The following is a 17,907-nucleotide window of genomic DNA, read 5'->3' as shown; positions in this document are numbered from 1 at the left end:
CCCAGACATTATTGTTGTCTTGCATCTTTTTCATGGAGCCCTTAGGACTAGCCTGTTCCACAAGAACCACCATTATTAAATAGAGCAAGAGAAAGGCAGAGAAAAGGGTGAAAGAGAGACAGACCTTTAAAATGTATCTGCCACCATGTGTTGTCTCCCTCTGCTGAACGCTACCCCTACTTTCTGAGCTGAGGAGGTGCCAAGAACCCAGGAGAGATGTTACAGCTCTAGAAATCACATCAGAGAAAACTGAAAATAACTAAGCAGCAAAAGTTGTAGCTGGCAAAGTTAAGCACTGTGTTTGCAAAGACAGACAGCTGTTTCCACCTCAGGCTTCAGTTCAAGAGGCCCAAATTAAATGTACATTGTACATTTAGTTCTGTGGCTGAAGACATGATGGTACTATGAGAAGAAACCCTAAATCCTCTTGAGGAGAGCAGATGAGACAGAGTTTTTGCATAAACCAGTGGATGATGTAATACACAGCTCAATCCCTCAGTTTTATTGTTAAATTATAAAATAACACAATTCAGTGATTCAAGTCAGTCACAGTCCTTTTAAGGGCAATGCATTCACGGGCAAGCTGCTGTTCCAGACTGCCAACAGATCACTTGCTGGCAAAAGCCATGATCTGCTCCTAAGAGAGAAGAAAAAGAGAAGTAATTAATAAACATAATAAGCATGTGTCCTAAGAAGCAGCTCTAGGTGCCTTCCCTTCTACATAAATGGACAACATTTCTTGGCCAGTCTTTCTAGCCAAGTGCAGAGCACCTATCCCTGTGTGCTAGAAAATTAGAGATTTCCTTTCATTCCCAAGTAGCACACTACAGGTGTTACCAACAGGTTCTGTGATCAGAGAAAAGGTCTTCATTTGTTTTTTTTGCTTTAAACAGAGAAAGAGAAAAAAATAAGACACCATGCCAGTGGCAGCTACTCTGCCTTAGGAATGTACTGCTTTTCAACTTGGGTAGTGTCTCAACTGTGACACAAAGGAAACAGGGCACCTGTATTTATCAGGAAGATGATCTGTGGAATAAAAATTAAAATCCAGAAATGAGGACTCTAATGTGCTGGTGCTTGGGAGCTTTGCAAGCAGAGGGCTTAAGGAACTTCACAAGAATCCAGCAACAAGGTCAAGATAGTGAGGAATTTAGGTAGATACACTGCAAACAGAGGGTCTGTGTTTAAGACAGAACCTCCTCACCACTGCCTTCCTCAAGTAATTTCCATCATAGAGATTTGCACTTCTGCCATGAGGGAACAATTTCACAAGGCAAAACAACACAGAAACAGGTAAGTCTGAGCTGCACACCGCATCAGTGATGTCTTATTCTTAGTGAAAATGTGTCTTCAGAGGGCTGGTTTTTTCTGTGCATTGGTGGAATGCAGGTTCAACATTTCTATTGCATAGCAAAATAAAACCAAAGACTTCCAATGACCTCTAACCTCCAAATACTGATACAGAATATAGACACTTATATAATTTGTGCTGCAAGAAAACGGTCACTACTGAGCCATCAGTTATTTAGGAGCTCCTTGGCTCATTCAGGACACAAAACCTCGGGTTTAAACAAGTAGCATTTTTCCAACGAAAAATGTTTCATTTAAAACAAGCAAACAAAAAGCTTTACAGCTTGTGCATATTTCACGAATAGTTTTGGACAATCCCTACAGGCCTCACTAAAGTGAGATCCTTACTTTGACAGGAGGCAGGGCATTCGTTGCTTGCAATCCCCACGTCCTCAGCAACACCAGGGGAGCCAGCCTCGTGGAGTAGAGCCTCTTTAGCAAATCAGTAGCAGCTATCAAGGAGACATTGTGCCTCTGACGTTCTGTTTCAAACTTCAGGAGATGTTTTAAGGAGCCTGGAAGAGATAAATGAATGCTTCTATTAAACCTGATGTGCCACAAACAATTGTGCATCTTATCTATATAGCAATCTCCCCTGGCAACAGAAGGAGAAGAGAATTAATCCATCAATAAAGACCTCCTTCCGCCAGCTAGTGCTTTTCATCTCACCATCTCTTTAATTACCATGCGGCAAAACTTTACTTTTTTTAAAGAAGCTTTGAAATTTGTGGGATGGAAACTGCATCCAAGAATCATAAACTGCTCCACAACCAATGGACATCAGAACAGTTTTGCTGCAACAAAGCTTGTGCCTTCCAAATGCAAGACAGCATCATCCTGCAACAGAGGTAATGCTTGTCTTGCTGTCAGCAGCAAAGGCTTGTACGACAAATCTTCTTTCTGACACTGCACTGTCTTGGATCCTTACCCAGATCACTCCCATTGAAGGCTGCTGCACTGAGGTGATGAGCTAAACATGCAATATCACCAAAGCCAAGGTTTACACCTTGTCCTGCAAGTGGGTGGACTCTGTGTGCTGCATCCCTGGAGCAAGAGAAGACAGAAATTTATTTCCCTCCTTGAAGAAAGCCACAATGGATGACAAAACCCAGAAGGGATCAGTGTAGCACACCTCACCTCTGCAATGAACACCACCTTACAGTGCACTTTTTCCAGTACCTCCCTTCACGCTATGCTGAACTATCTGACTGCCTCTCCAGTTGTAAGAAGCAAGACAAAGGGGAGATAACAAAAAGCAGTTCTGAAAGGAAAAATTATAAAGAAGTGACTAGCCAAAGTCCTCTCTCAGATCGAGCGTGGAACAGGCCTTAATGTTTTTGTAAGTGACCTCAGCACAATAGGTGGTCTATCAATGGCACATCGCACAAACACAAAGTGGACAGGTATGAATATAACAGAGAAGGGGGATATCACTGAATAGAAACAAAATCAGGTTCTTTTATGAGCAGACTTATGTCTAAAGGACAAAGCCAGACATATTGATAAGGGAGTCATAAAGTTAGAGAAATTAAGTGAAGTGTGGGTATGAAATGCAAGGTCATGTCCTTTACCAAGCTGTAAAGCACAGAGTGGTCCCAAGCACAGAGGGGCTCACAAGTTGGAAAGATGAAAAGTATCTGAAGTGTAGTACAGCATCCAAGCATTACTAAAAGCTACCACCATATTGCAGCTGTGGCAGAGAAAAAAGTACGTGCAACCTTAGAATGTAAAAAATTAGATATTTTCCTATTTCAATAGGGCACCATACAAAAGCGTATGACATCCCACATGGAATAATTTGTATGAAAGGGGAGTTTAAAACTCAAACTGGTGCACAGAATGGCTGCTACAATGTTTGGGGAAGTACAGGTCCAGCATGAGATACTGGATTGTTTCATCAGACTATACAAACCAGAAGCAGGAAATAATTATCATGCAATTTACATACTTAATGGACAGAGAGCTACTCATGCAAAAGGACACAAGGGCACACAGTACAAACTGGGCCTGGATAAAGTCAAACTGAAATGATATATTATTTCTAACCATCTGATTTGTTGACTAGGAGTCGCTATCCTTGCATCATTTCTAACCACACACCACCCACTCACCCAAGGGCCACCACTGGGCATCTTACCCAATGAGAGCCAGGCGGTGCTGGACATACTCTGTTGCATGCCCCATTCCAAGAGGGAACATGGCTCGGCTCTCTGGATCTACTTTAGCAACACTTGGGGGCAGCTGACGGACTGCAGTCCCTGAGGGCTTCAGGAGTGAAATAGCAGATCGAAACATGGCCCCAGCAGTGTCAATGAAGTCAGAGTGGTTTATGTTGCTCCACTGAAAAAGACAAACAAATCTTTAGATGTTGACCCAAACCAGACCTATAAAAGAATCCAGTTGGAAAAAAAAGTCTGAATCAGTTCCAAATACTGAATTTTAACCACTTGCACAAAACTATACAGTAGAAAAACTTATCTTCATTGGTTTAGGACATACAAATTTTCAACTAGGATGATCCTACCCTTCCTACCTTTTGGAAATTTAGGTCAACTTCTGTGACTTTCAGAACTAACCTAATTCAGTCCCGAGGGGTCATCCGTTCTTTGCTAAGTGCCTTTTTAATATCATCCTCACCAAAGGAAGGAACTTTAGAATCCACCTCTCCCATTACCATCACTTCAAGTCACAGGGTTCCATTCTATTTCTTAAAGCCTCATACCTGCCATGAGGCTGATACTTACAAAGGCAGAGTTGATGCTATCCACAAAACTTTCCTCATCCATAGCGAGAAGTTCCGATGCATGTTCATGAGATGTGGACCAGACCAGAGAGCTGGCAGTATCAGACAGCTAATTTAAGAGAATGTCAAGGGGAAACATCAAGAGAAAAAGAAGCAAAAATAAATATTCAGCACAAAGATTTCCCCACTGCCCTGCCCCACACCAGTCTCTCTGCAAATTACTCTTCCAGCCCAACTTGCTACAAGTGGGAAATACCAAGGATAAAGTGAGTGGGGCAGGAGGGGAGGGGAAAACATGCAATAAATGAAGAGTGCACAAATTCTTAAGAGACAGAACTAACAGAGAAAGGCATAGACAGAAATAAAGTTACTAGAAAGAACAGATTACAAAACTTTTAAAAATATTTGAAAAAATTAGAGACCACGAGTCACCTTACCGGAAGAAGTGCAATTGGCCCAGTGGGAAGGAACCTCTGCCATGCTACATTATTGTCTGTGGCCTACAGTGGAAAGAAGCAAGTGGGCAGTTACGAATTAGTGACCTGGAGCACCCTGATCAAGCTGTTCTGCTGCCTATGGAAGAGTCAGTTAGCAGAATTTTACCTCAGATAAATGGAGCGTTGCCACCACAGCTGACTGGTCATACTGATGCTCAATGTTCTTAATTTCAGCTTCCTTCCGGACTACAGAGTTATGACCATCTGCACCAATCTGCAAAACAAAGAGATACAAAGCAACTTCTTTGGCTCCTATAAAGCCAGTATTTCACTACAAACCTCAGCCTGCATGTACCCACTTCCTGTTCACTCACAAAAAAAAAAACCAAACCCTGCCCAAAACCCAGAAAAGGTAGCCCCTTCTGCTCCTGTCCAGTTCAGTAGCCTCCTTGCACCGGGTACAGAAAAGGCTATGCACTGTGTCCCATAGCATCTCTGACAGAGTTAGCCACTCACCTCACTCAAGCACTCCATGTGAGTGGAGCGGCACACATGGAATCAGAACCAAATCCAGTGGAAAGGACTTGGGTTAGAGATGCTGCCTGATCAACAGAAATAAAGAGCTTAGTTACCAGCAGCTTGGTCTGAAGTCTGCGTCCATCAGCTAACTGAATTTGGACCCAAGGGCTTGTGTCACAGCTGTGGGAGGGAAGGGGCCACGTATACCCGACTGCTCTGCTCCTGTAGAAAACCTCCACCCGGTCTGATGGGAACACAAAGTGTCATGGTCACAGCATGACACAAACAGGAAAAAAGGAAACATTGCTACAACAGCAAAGGTCACACATATTTTAACAGCACCATAAAAGCTGACACTACAATTTTCAAGACACCCTGAAAGAACAGATCTGAACAACCCCTTGTCAGTGCAAGGCCTGCTTTGGACAAAGAGCTACAGATCTTTTAGTTAAGTCTATTTTTGGAGAGACTACATTCTGGAGAACTACATATGCAACTGCTCTTGCTGTGTAGCCTTCGGAAGACAGATTTCTCCCTTCCCCCCCTGTTCAAGAAGCTGCCCACATCTCAAGAATCGCTTGTTAGACTAATTTCTCCCTCTCAAAACTTATTGCGCACAACAGAAGGCAAGTAACTGTAAGCTCTATGCTGGAAATAAAATAATCAAGAAGTTGTCACTACCTGCTACTGCATCTAACTGTTTTGTGAGAGCAGACATAATGACATCATTCTCCACTATGTAACCCATGTCATCTAAGTCATCTTTCTCAAAAATGATCATGGCTTCAGAACAAGCATCCCACACCTACAAAATAAAAAATACATTACATGAAGTTACAAAGAAGTGCTGTCCCTTTCAGAGACTTAACAGCAAAAGGACACGGTAATCGAAAAATACAGAACTAGAGGAAACATCCTGGATTACTGTCCATTCCTTCATTCCTAAATGAATGAAGCTACTAAAGTGCATCACGTAATTTCTGTCATTAAATGACTTGGCATCAGCTCAAAAAGTAATTGCAAGTTTTTATCCCTGCTTTCCTGTTACATAAGAAACATATAAAGCTAACCTGCCTTGCTGTGGGTTAACCCCAGCAGACAGCTCAGCCCCATGCAGCTGCTTGCTCCTTCCCCCAAATGGGATGGGGAAGACAACTGGAAGGGTAATAGTGCAAAAACAAAACTCATGGGTTCAGGGAGAGGCAGTTTAATAGGAAAAGCAAAAGTTGCATGTGCAAGCAAAGCAAAACGAGGAATTCATTCACCCCTTCCCATGGGTAGGCAGGTGTTCAGCCATCCCCAGGACAGCAGGGCCCCATCATGCATAACAGTTACTTGGGAAGACAAGTGCCATCACTCTGAACTTCCTTCCTCCTTCATTTTCCTCAGCTTTTATTGCTGGAGCATGGCCCTGTGTTCAGCTAGGTCAGCTGTCACAGTTGTGTCCCCTCCCACCTTCTTGTGCACCCCCAGCCTGCTCACTGGTGGGGCAGTGTGAGAAACAGAGACAGCACTGGCACTGTGTAAGCACTGCTCAGCAACAGCTGAAACATCCCTGTGTTATCGACAGTTTACATCACAAATCCAAAACACAGCCCCATACAAGCTACTATAAAGAAAACTAACTCTATCCCAGCCAAAACCAATACACGCCTTTACCTTTATTTTCCCGCTAGTACCCATGCCTCAATATCTACAGGTTCCATTAGGAATCCACCTTTCAGCCTGTAACACCAAGACCCTGAGACAAGTATTTCTGAGTAGATTGCAACCCACAAAAAAGGAACAGGAATGAACATAAGCATGACCTGCCCTTTGCCAAAGAAAGAAAAACCTTTGTAACATTGATGTAAGTACTCTGGAGAATTCAGAGTAGACAAACACATGGTATATTTGCAGCCCTAAGTCAGGCACCTGCATTCGCCGGAATGGTTTGAGTCTCAAGCTGCAGACATGATCCCAGGCACCAAAACCTGAAAAAGGACACAAATGGAGACACAGGCTCACATGTGACACTGAGACCAAAACAAAACTGAAGCTCACTCCACACTCTCCTCTACCCTCCCTGACTATCAATGCTCGGGGTCAGCTTGCACCGTGCCTCGGCAGAGCCAGGTCTGCCTCAGTGCTATCACAGCTCCAGCATCACATGGTTTTACTGCTAACACAAGCCAGCAGGAAGAAACAAGAGCTCTCCATGAACGTCTGACCTAGCAGACAACTCTCATTGTCCCATCACCGGGTAATAAAACAGACACAGAAAAGCATCATTGTTTAGAATATTTCTTTTCCCATAAGGAATCAAGGCTCAAATCTCTCTTTAAAATGACAATTACACCTCATTAATTCAGGACTTAGTTACTAGACTACAAAGCACTAAGAACATGCTTCTTTTGTGGAGAGCACCTTACAACCTTTCACTACCCTAATGTCATAAATATTTATATAATGATAAATCAGACCAAGATACCAGAACACAGATCCCTGTTATCAAGAGAAGTCCGATTCAATCACCACAGCTCAGCATATAGAATACTAAGAGACAAAGGCAAATAATTCTATTGAGTTTAAGATGCAGGCAGCATGTGCTCAAAGGGGTTTTGTTTAAAGAAAATAAAACCAGCTCAAATATAAATGTGATAAATGCAAACAAGAAAGTCATACTTACTGCTTAGGAGGGTTGCTGATCCTGGGGAGATGGAACTGACCCTGTTACTGTAACTATCTGGCATGTGATCATATTCTTTCCTAGGACCAGCCTCCAGCAAAGCAATCTTCTTATCATGGAAGTGAATATCATGGCCTAAAATAAGCAAATACATGCTTTGTTACAACAGTCCTGCCAAAAATCTCATTTTTCTCTCTCAGTAACACCTATGTACTTTTTTAATAAGACAGAGTAGATGCAAACATTTATAACACAGGTTTTGACCAGGCAAGTAAACTTGTATTTCAAAGCTTTATGGCTATAATTTCATTACTGAGATGGACAACCCTTCTGCAGTTAAAGCAAGGATTACACATTTTTCCTTTTTATTAAAGTTTACATTTTTGTAACAAATTTCATAACAAATTTGTGCCATTTTGTTATGAAAATTCATTACTGGAGTAGTAACAAGTGAAACCTGCAATGTTTACTGCATGTACCAAACACATCTTTCAGAGCTTAAACATAAATTCACCTTTTAGAACAAGAGATCTTAGAACTTCTTTGATCCATAGCAATTACACTAATGTTTTCTTACATTAATGTCCTTATATTCTGACAATGGAATAGCACAGCCAGTTCAGACTTTAACTTTCAGTTAAAGAGAACTGAATAAAAATGAAGAGATGCCTCAAGTAAAGAGTAAATCACTGCAGCTGAGCTGGCCACTGGCTGCATCCGACTGCTATGGACGCAGAAGGTACTGAGGACAGAAATGGTATCCTTGCAACATCCAGAGTTTGCTACTACAGCAGCCCTAAAGACAGCATATCCTGGACATATTTTCTAGATTATGCATAACAATAACCTCCTCTCTTGAAAGGTCCCAAACTTGTGTGTCAGCCTTAGATATCACTGCTGGAGGGGATCCTTATGCTGTCTCAGTTCCACTGTGGTCTTATTTAATAATACAAGCAGAACAATCAGTAAACCTTATATTTGCAAAACACTTATTGCTCAGAATCTTTGGCTCTTCTTTGCACTATTTTCTTTAGGCTTCTCTCACTGTTGCACCCTTCTGAATCCATGTTGCAAATAAAGAAGCAGTCAGTGATCTCAGGATCTCTAGTGATACAAACCAAGCATAAATCCAGCTTATCTTGGTATTGTAGTGTTTAAAATACAGGGTTAGAGAATGAAATGTGGGATCAGAAAATGATGGTTAGAGAGATGGAGCACCTCTCCTAACAGGACAGGCTGAGAGAATTGGGTTTGTTCAGCCTGGAAAAGAGTCAGCTTAGGGATGACCTAACTGGGGTCTTCCAGTACCTGAAGGGAGCCTGCAGGAAAGATGGACAGAGACATTTTACAAGGGTATGTAGTGACAGGACAAGGGGGAATGGCTTCAAACTGAAAGAGAGTAGGTTTAGATTAGATAATAGGAGTAAGTTCTTTGACGTGAGAGTGGTGAGGCACTGCAACAGGTTGCCCAGAGAATCTGTGGCTGCCCCATCCCTGGAAGTGTTCAAGGCCAGACTGGATGGGACCTTGAGCAACCCGATCTAGTGGAAGGTGTCCCTGCCCACGTCAGGGGAGTTGGAACTAGATGATCTTTAAGGTTCCTTCCAACCCTAACCACTCTGATCAGAAAACGTTTTCAGCTACGGCTGAAATGATCCATCAGCAATTTAAGGGTGACCATGTTTGACAGAAAAACCACAAGCAGTCTGCAGAATTCAAAGCAATGGTTCCATTAGCAGAAGTGCACATATACGGATGGCGCAAGGCTCACCACAGATCAGCTCACCAAACAGCTTTAAGTCAACTTTAGAGTGCAGGAACAAAAAGATCCCACAGCAGGATCCTGAACATTAAGATCCTAAATGGCAACCACAGTTATCTCACACTGCGGGCGAGAAGGTCACAGCCTTACCCAGGGCGGCGGCCATGGCGCTCCCGACCATACCCCCGCCCGACACCACCACATCGTAGAGCGGCTGTGCGGGGGCGGCGGCGGCGGCGGCGGCGGCGCGGAGCGGGGCGCGGGGGCCGGGACGGGGCCGCAGCCGCGCCCAGAGCAGGGACAGCGCCTGCCCGCGCGCGGCCGCCATCGCCGCGGAAGTGACGGCGGGCGGAAGTCGCGACGCGAAACCATGGCAACGCCTGCCCACGCGCCGCCGGCCTTGTGTCTGCCTGGCTGTTTGAGGCCGAGGGGGCGGGCCTAAGCGCCACTGGCCGCGCTGATTGGCGGAGGCCGGGAGGGGGTCGCGGAGGGCTGAGGCGGCGGCGCGGGCTGCAGGTGAGGGCAGGGGCAGGTTGGAGTCGCACCCCAAGAACGAGCACTTCTCGATTTATTTCATTTCTTCCAGGCGACACGACACACCCCACCCCACCCCCAGGCTGTAAGACACCGACTCCTCCGATTCCCACCGTCAGGCGAGGAGCTGGGAGCAGCCTCTCAGGATGGGAGGCCGGCGGTCTCCGTTAGAACCGGGAACACCGTGCCAGGCAGAGTTATGGGGTGACCTCGGGGTGCTCGAAGAGGATGAGGAGCTGGAGGGTTTCAGGCGGGAGGTGGAAGTTCTGCGTGAGAAGCTGAGGGAGGCTCTCAGGTAGGATGGTGCCTGGTAAGGATGGCAAGATGGCATGCAGGTTTCCTGCTGCTTCTGGCCAGGGACAAGGCAGCGCATGACGTCCTAAAATCCACGTGTGTAGTGCCAAAACACTGTCCACGAGTGTATTCACAGATGGGAGGATGGGGTCAACACGCGCCTACGTAAGCACCATTCACATAAAACAGCACAAATCCCCTTCCTGCTCATCAGCTAATCATGCTTAAAATCTGCCAGTAGATCAACCACCTTTCTGCCCAGCATCCACTCCTCAGACCTGTGGTCTTTCCAACATCAAGCTCCCAGACGTCTTTCCCTGTGGTTAGTCTAGTTTGATGTTCACTAGCAGATCACACATGCATGCTCTTACAAAGAAAATGGTTTATAAAGAAGGAGAGACTTCAGCAATCACAGGGCGAGTATATTAACAAGGAGCCTGTTTACAGGTGATCTGCACCTTCTGTTTCACCCCTTGTTTTCCTTTTCCTGTTCTTAGTCCACTCTGATTCACCTTGATCCTTCATTTTGCCTGCATTTATTACCTGCCTGAAATCTCGTAGGTTTTACTCACTTTCACAATTACCCTCAAACATCCTGTGAGAAGTTTGCTATTTTAATGAGACCTAGGATAGTCTCGGGTGTTGTTTTTTTTCTTTTTATCAGTTATATAGTCATCTTCTCAGTTACACAGTTTCCAACTGAACCTCTTAAGAGTTGCACTAAAGCAATTTCTTGTAATGACCTTCCTATCAGCGTCTCGGGAATGCTGTGTGCATCTGTGTGCACAAATTGTGTGGGCAAAAGTTGGGACTTTCTGGTTTACTTGTGGCCCTTCTAGCAGTACAGTGCTAGGAGCGTAATAAATTGCATGACAAAGCTAAGCAGCAGCAACTGCCATTTTGTACATGGAAAACATATAACAGGCAAAGCTCTGCTCATGAACTTTGGTAGCAAAGCAAAATATGGAGCCTGAGAATGACAAACCCTAGGCCTGTCTTTTAACAAGCAGCTCAGCCTATGGTGTCTTTCTCTTAATCAACAGTGTCTCCCTTCTTTTAACTCTATTTTTTAATAATTTCAGTAATTTCCCCTTCATAATGTCTTTGCCTTAGTCATACATCTGGTAACAAAAGGCAGTCCAGTTCTTTGACCGACCTCACCTCGGACAGTACCTGGGATCAGCAAAAGCCTCACTTATTTCCTAAATCCCGCTTGAGGCCAAAAAGTGCTTCATCTCCCTGGATTCCTTCCATCACCATCCCTCAGCCTTTCAAAATGACACTGCGGGAAGCTCGCAAAAAGTCTGAGCTGATGAAGTCATACATGTTTCTTGAACTAGACAAACAGAGAGACAAAAGGCAAAGCCAGGATGAAGCCGAATGTCAGAAACAATTCCGGGCACAGCCTGTACCTGCCCATGTGTTTCTGCCCCTTTATCAGGAAATAATGGAGCAGAATGAGATTCGCAGGCAAACAGCAATGCAGAAAAGAAAGGAGCTGCTACTTTCAACACAGCGGCCCTTCAGTTTCCTGGAGAAGGAGGAGAAAAAGAAAGAAGCTATCAGACAAAAATTCCTGTCAGCAGCCACCCCAAATGAGAGCTCCAAACAGAAGCAAGACAGTAAAAAAGTTCCTAAATCTACTTACCACCCACTTCTTGGAAATAAACTCAAAGGTAACATGCCAGAGCTCTTTCTCTAAAGCACCTCCCTACCCATCCCTCGCTGTCTCCATGCTGGGAGGTAAGATCATGGCCCATAGGGTATTACTTGAAGCATAAGGCCAGTGTCATTGCATCCCCCGGTGTTGTCTGGTCTCCTATGTGTCACTGGTTATTACATTTTGTCTAGATACCCTTACAGCAGCGTGTCCTAAGTTTAGTAGTGTTGTAAGAGTGCCAGCAGCAACAGTTCTGTTCCACTCCCCAGCAAACATGGGCACACTGAGCTCTTCAGACAGATTTCCCTTTTGCTGCAAATCATGACAGTTTGGGAGCCCTTCCCTGCACTGGATTCCTTCCCTTTGGTCACACTAAAGGGGCTGAGATGATTTGTGGCACAAACATGAAGACAGCTGTAGTGCCATAAGTGTCCAAGGTCCATGCGGTATCTTGTATCTGACCATTACTTGCATCTGACCATTACTCGCACCCAAGTGCGAGAAGAGAAATGAATATTTCATATCTCAGTCAATTCAAACCTGTAAATAGACTTTAAAATGTCTTATTTTGGAAACAGCAGTATTGATTTTTTTTTCTAAAAGCAAAAAACCAACCCCCAGACAACTGTTTGTCTGCATTTTCACAAATATTTAGTGTTGCACAAGAAATTACTTCAGTTTGATGCTATACTCTGAAACACATTCTTTCTATGGAAAATTTGTCACGGAAGTCACAAGACATGGTTTATCCATCAAATATTTCTCACTCAAAATCTTTCCCAATATAGACAATTTCTGGTGGATATTATATAGATAAGCCATCATCCATTACAAGTATATTTGAACAGCCCATATGGATCACACCATCAACATAATGACATAAAGTCCTATATGAAAAGCAGAACCTTGATTAACACTTCTGCAAGACAAAGGGGCGCAAGTTATCTGGTACCCCGGAGAATAGGAGGAGAAGACCTGTTCAATAACTCGCTTCAATAATTGAAAGACACATCTAGAAATTAATGCATAAGAAAGAGACCCTACCATGTTTTTTTCTGGTATCTTTAAATTATTTTTCACAGGAGAGAGGGGCTGAAAAGTAGGGAAAGAGAGCACAGGATATCTGGTCTCTCCTATATATGTGAGCTGCCATCGTAAAGGAGAGTTTAGACTTGTGCAGTGGCAATTTCACAGCCTTTTATGTCATTCATTCTCTTTTCATTGCTTTCCTTTTGATTCATTAGAAGCTGAACTCTACAGAGAAATCCGCATTCAAATGAGAGCAAAGGATTTGCTTGAGAGCTCAGTGGCTCCAATAGACACCAGCAACTGTCGGAGGGAGCCTCAGTCCCGAACTGCCACCAAAACCAAGCAGGAAAGGCTTGGCTTCTTGCAGGACAAAAGTTTCAGCTTCAAGCCAAGGATTAATCCAACAATACCGGATTTTGAAGAACTTTACTGGGCATTTCAGAAGGAAGCAGTAAGGAGACAAGAAATCAAAGAGCCAACTCGTAATAAGCCATTCAAGCTAAGAACCTCCAATCTCCGTGCCAGGCAGAGGCAGGCTAATGAAAAGATAAAGGTGAGATACCTAGATATTTCTGTGGTACTGCTTTCTCCGATCAAGATATCAGTTTCTTCAATTTATAGCATTTAACTATGGATGGTTAATATCCCATGACCTCTGCCCTTGTATTGAGAGTACTGCAGAATCCTAGGACAAACCACAAAACAACATTCTACACAAGGAGATGAGCTATGGTAGATAAGGCTGAGCCACCCTTTCATAGCCCTAATCCTGTTTCCTTTCCCTCATCCGTCAGCCCCTCCACCCTGCTGGGGGAAGAGAGAAGAATGAATGGATTGCCCACATATTCCAGCTGTTCTCTTTGGTAGGCAAAGAACAGAGGAGATGCTGTACTGTGAACTGAATGAAGTTCCATTTTTTTCAGGATTCTGAGAAGCTTTCCAAGGTTTCAGTGGAAAGAAGTCATTCTCTGACCAGACTTTCTTCTCTCTCTTCCAACACCCTTCCAGTGCATATTACCGATGCAACTAGAAGAAGGGAATCTGCTATTAGGTAAGTAGGAAAGTTTGTCTACAAGACCCTACACTAACTAATGACCAAAATGGAAGAAAAAAAATCAGTGTTTTCCCTCATCACATCAACTACACGTTTTCTAAATGTTTCTCTGTCTTCTTTCTTTGCTGAGTCTTGCTCTACCTCCCAGCTGATTTGGGAGCTGGGTACTCGTATGGCTGATATTTTGCTTTTCTCACTGGAGGACTGCAAAAGTGAAATTCCCAGGTAGCATGTGGTCTGGCAGTCCACAGTGAGCTCATTAGTAACTTCTTTTTCTATATAGACACTCCCAAGTTAACAAAAAGGAAGGGGATAAAGAAGGAATTAATTGGCTGGAGAAACAGAAAATGAAATGTCAAGCTATGCAGAAGTCAGTGAACAGCCGAGCAAAAGCACTGGATCCTCATAAAAGTCTGGAGGAAACACACAAGGAGAAGTCGAAACAGAACCGGTCAGTATCCTATTCTGCACAGAAATGACTGTTTGCTCCACCAATTAGGAATCATCAGATAATTCTTTAGGAGGAATTGGGTCTAAGAACATTCCTAGCCTATCTTTTTTTTGCTTTTATACCCCTTCATTTGGATTTCTTGACAATGCCACGCTATTCCTTCCATACAGAACAGTTTCCTTTAGATTAACATTTGTAGAAACTAAGTTTACAAACCAGTCAACTGTAATGTGTAACTTGGTAAAGCACACTTAAAACAAGGTTTTCTAGAAATGTGAACACTGGTTCCTTGCTTTATATTCTCATAGAAGAGCTTTGCTAATGGGTCCACAACTTGCCAGCAATAGGATTTTTTTTTGCCCAGCATTCAGAATCAAGAGACTTACCAAAGCAATTTAAAAAGTAAAAGTTACTGAGGATTCCTCATTCCTGATCAGCTACAGTCAGAGGGAACCTATATTGCACAGGCAATTTTTCCATTTCAGGCAAAACATGAGAGAGAGAACAAAAGAATACAGAAAGGAGCTGGAAGAAATGCAGCTGCGAGTCAAGAGCAGACCATACCTCTTCGAACAGGTCACCAAGGTAACTGGTCAAAGTCCCAGAGACTTTCTGGGCAACAGGATACATTGTCTTTCATTTAAGACAGGCATTAAGAAGTCTAGTCTCAAGTTAATTCATGGATAAGAAGGTGCGAATGGTTGCATAGTCTCTTGACTGCACTCAAAATAATACATGGAAGAGCCAGCCAGGTGAAATTTAAATTCCTTCCCACCACTTGAAAAAAACACTGACTTAATTCTAGGAGCTTGCCAGTTCCTAGTATATATTATAATCACAGTATATGGTGTGGTCAAAATCAAGCCTTTATCACACCAGAAATTATATGAATACCTATTCTGCACCTGAATGCCATAGACTACAGTCTAGAAATGCAAAACTTTTTTCTTAAAACCCTCTCCAGTTAAGCACTTTTTTTTTTGTACCTCTACTGCTACTAGAACATTAATGACGGTTACATCATTATCACCTGCAGACTCTGCAATCTGGGACTGCATTCAGCACATCTCATCCATCACCAGCTGCAAATCTGCATTGCACCTGAGGTGTAGATACAATCTGTACTCTCTAATGTACTCCTTGTATGTTTTTCCCTGGGTTTTCTCTTCCAGTTCCACATCCTTGCAGGGATGAGAGCTGGTTAAAGTACATGTCAATGTACAAAATACATTGACAATATGCTGATTTAAGATTTCTCAACGGAAAGTATCCTCCTGGGTCAGGCTTTCTGTTCTGATCATGGAGGCAGAGAACAGAAGTATATGATAAACATTGGTAACATTACTGTGTGCCAGGTTGGTAAGAATTCACCGGTATCAATTGCATTCACTCAGATTTCTATCCTTCCATATAGAACACCCTAATCTTTAGAACTGGCCGGTCTCTCTGGAAAACCATCATCTCAGACTACATTGATTTGCAAGGTTTGTTTGCAGGCAGTGAGGATATAGGATCCAAGATGCTTGGTTTTCAGTTGAGCTGATATGAAGCTATTTCACAGGTGATCTCCATTTATCAACTCCACTGTTTTTAGCTCTCACCAATTACAAGCAAACATTTCTAGGATTTCCCACAACTCTCCTTTGGACGTATTTTCAATTTGAGTGTCAGTTAGGACTCAGACACAAGTATGCTAGTCTGGTAAGACTGGAATGCAGTATAAGGAGAATAGAAGAAGGAAGAAAAAAAAGAACAGAAGCAGGAAAAGGTGAGCTCTGGCTTTGAGAGACATGAGACATTGTCCTAATATTCAGTTATGGTACTGTACTGTATGGATTACAAAAATTTTGGACAGGAGCTTCTGCTGTCCTCTGGTCCCCTTTAGGAGTGTCAGCTGTGTACTTTAGAACAAGTTGACTGTTATGGGAAACCCCAGTTCTACTGCTTACTGTTCTAAGTTTCGATTTCATAGCATGATGCTCGTCAAGGAGCAGAACGTCGCTACAGAAACACTCTCCAGCAGGTTGGCCTGAGCGAAGAATTTGTAAGAAGAAAAGGGAAAAATGCCACTAACTTGCTGGAAGAAGAATCTGATGTACACAGGTAATAAAAACAATACAGTACAGCTCTTTTGTCTTTGACTTAAAGTATTTTCCTTGTTCATGAAGCATTCCAGTTTCTATTATCTAGTGTAGGAAAAATCAACTTCACTGCTCTTATTAAGCATCGTGGCTTCTCTGTCTGAATTCCTATGACTGCACTCTATTTCCTAAGCATGGGGCAAACCATTTCCAGTATTAGACAGTCACTATTTCTGCAGAGTGCCCAAGCCTCCGGGTGAAAAGGACGACTGTACTGTACAGGAAGGAGTACCTCAGGAGGAACAAAGCAGAAAGGAACCAGCAGCATAAGAGCTAGCAGAAGAATCCATTGATCATCTCTTGATTTTTTAAATCCAGGATTCTCCAGGTTAATCCTCAGGAATTTAATGGTTTAAGCTGACACCTAAGAATGGCTCTGGGGTAAGTGAGATGGGAGAATTTAGTAAAGAAAAAAAAGACCAACTGTTGTTTTGAGCATGTCTTGTCCAACCCAGCAAAGCCTGCAGCCTCCCTTAGTCTTCACAAGTGTTCCTTGTGTGAGCCATTTCCCTTTCTTTAATGGGCAACAAGTTAAAAAGGTTGAAGCACTATCTTTGGATAAAAGTAGATATGAAAGATTGAAGAGGTGCATCCTCTAGTGTCAGCTCCTTGCATTCATGCCACAGAAGCAATTGGAAGAGGAGAATGCCCTTTAGTGTGCTAAACCTTGGTTTAGACATATGTGTGGTAGAATGCTTCCAAACAAGGTACTTCTACAAAAACAAATACCGGGATTTGACCTACCTTGGGAGAAGACTCAAAAGGAAGTCTTTCTCTGGAGTTAACTCTTCGTTCAGTCACTAGTCCCTAGTAAGAAGCAATAGTCTTCCTATATTAAAAAATCTCCCATATTTCATTATTTGAAAGTGTTTTAACATCTTACCAATTTAAGTCATTAATTTGGCCCGAAACCCAAACAGAATTATAAAGAAGGTTGTAATTAAACAGGGTATCACTTTGAATTGCTGTTGTCCTAATTCTACTATTACTGTGGTATTAAAAATGGATTTTGTTAGAAGTAAGATTAGGTATTACCTGTCAGCATGTTGCACTCAAATGCCTGCACATCTTGAATGGTATATTTCACACATTAGTGATCTTCCTTTACCTGACAGTAATAACCATTTCAGAAGTAAAAATCCTTGCCACCTGGAATGTTTCCTGAGAATTTTGCACTTTGAGATTAAAATATTTTCAAATGGCTATCATGTTCTTCAGTGTTCAGTTTCCTTGTCAATCATCTTTCCTCGCTTTTTAAATAGAAG

The 17,907-nt window shown here is 43.0% G+C and overlaps 2 protein-coding genes across 5 annotated transcripts; one reads left to right on the top strand and one right to left on the bottom strand.

Moving 5' to 3' along the window:
- Positions 1–471: 471 nt before the first annotated feature.
- COQ6 (coenzyme Q6, monooxygenase) lies at positions 472–9,807 on the bottom strand. Its single transcript, XM_017829367.1, has 12 exons — positions 9,630–9,807; positions 7,718–7,852; positions 6,964–7,022; positions 5,731–5,854; positions 5,163–5,293; positions 4,697–4,804; positions 4,531–4,593; positions 4,095–4,202; positions 3,488–3,690; positions 2,279–2,394; positions 1,699–1,865; positions 472–637 (listed from the first exon to the last, which is right to left on the bottom strand). The coding sequence occupies exons 1-12, from the start codon at positions 9,805–9,807 to the stop codon at positions 608–610; spliced, it is 1,422 nt and encodes a 473-aa protein (XP_017684856.1). The 3' UTR covers positions 472–607.
- A 97-nt stretch (positions 9,808–9,904) lies between these two features.
- On the top strand, positions 9,905–17,839 carry FAM161B (family with sequence similarity 161 member B). Of its 4 annotated transcripts, none has more exons than XM_017829455.1 (9): positions 9,905–9,995; positions 10,066–10,308; positions 11,421–11,983; positions 13,212–13,549; positions 13,920–14,047; positions 14,334–14,501; positions 14,987–15,086; positions 16,525–16,604; positions 16,822–17,839. In XM_017829455.1, exons 2-9 carry the CDS (start codon positions 10,160–10,162, stop codon positions 16,910–16,912), a joined length of 1,617 nt encoding a protein of 538 aa, XP_017684944.1. In that variant the 5' UTR covers positions 9,905–9,995; positions 10,066–10,159; the 3' UTR covers positions 16,913–17,839. The 4 variants fall into 4 exon arrangements, with proteins under 4 accessions (XP_017684944.1, XP_017684941.1, XP_017684943.1 ...); XM_017829452.1 differs by having other exon boundaries at positions 16,474–16,604; XM_017829454.1 differs by having other exon boundaries at positions 9,976–9,995; positions 10,096–10,308; positions 16,474–16,604.
- The last annotated feature ends 68 nt before the right edge of the window (positions 17,840–17,907 follow it).

Source organism: Lepidothrix coronata, unplaced genomic scaffold (genome assembly GCF_001604755.1).
Source record: "Lepidothrix coronata isolate B3197 unplaced genomic scaffold, Lepidothrix_coronata-1.0 Scaffold164, whole genome shotgun sequence".
In the NCBI taxonomy this organism is placed as follows: domain Eukaryota; kingdom Metazoa; phylum Chordata; class Aves; order Passeriformes; family Pipridae; genus Lepidothrix; species Lepidothrix coronata.
The sequence above is the reverse complement of the archived record's forward strand: the minus strand, read 5'-3'. Positions and strand labels throughout refer to the sequence as shown.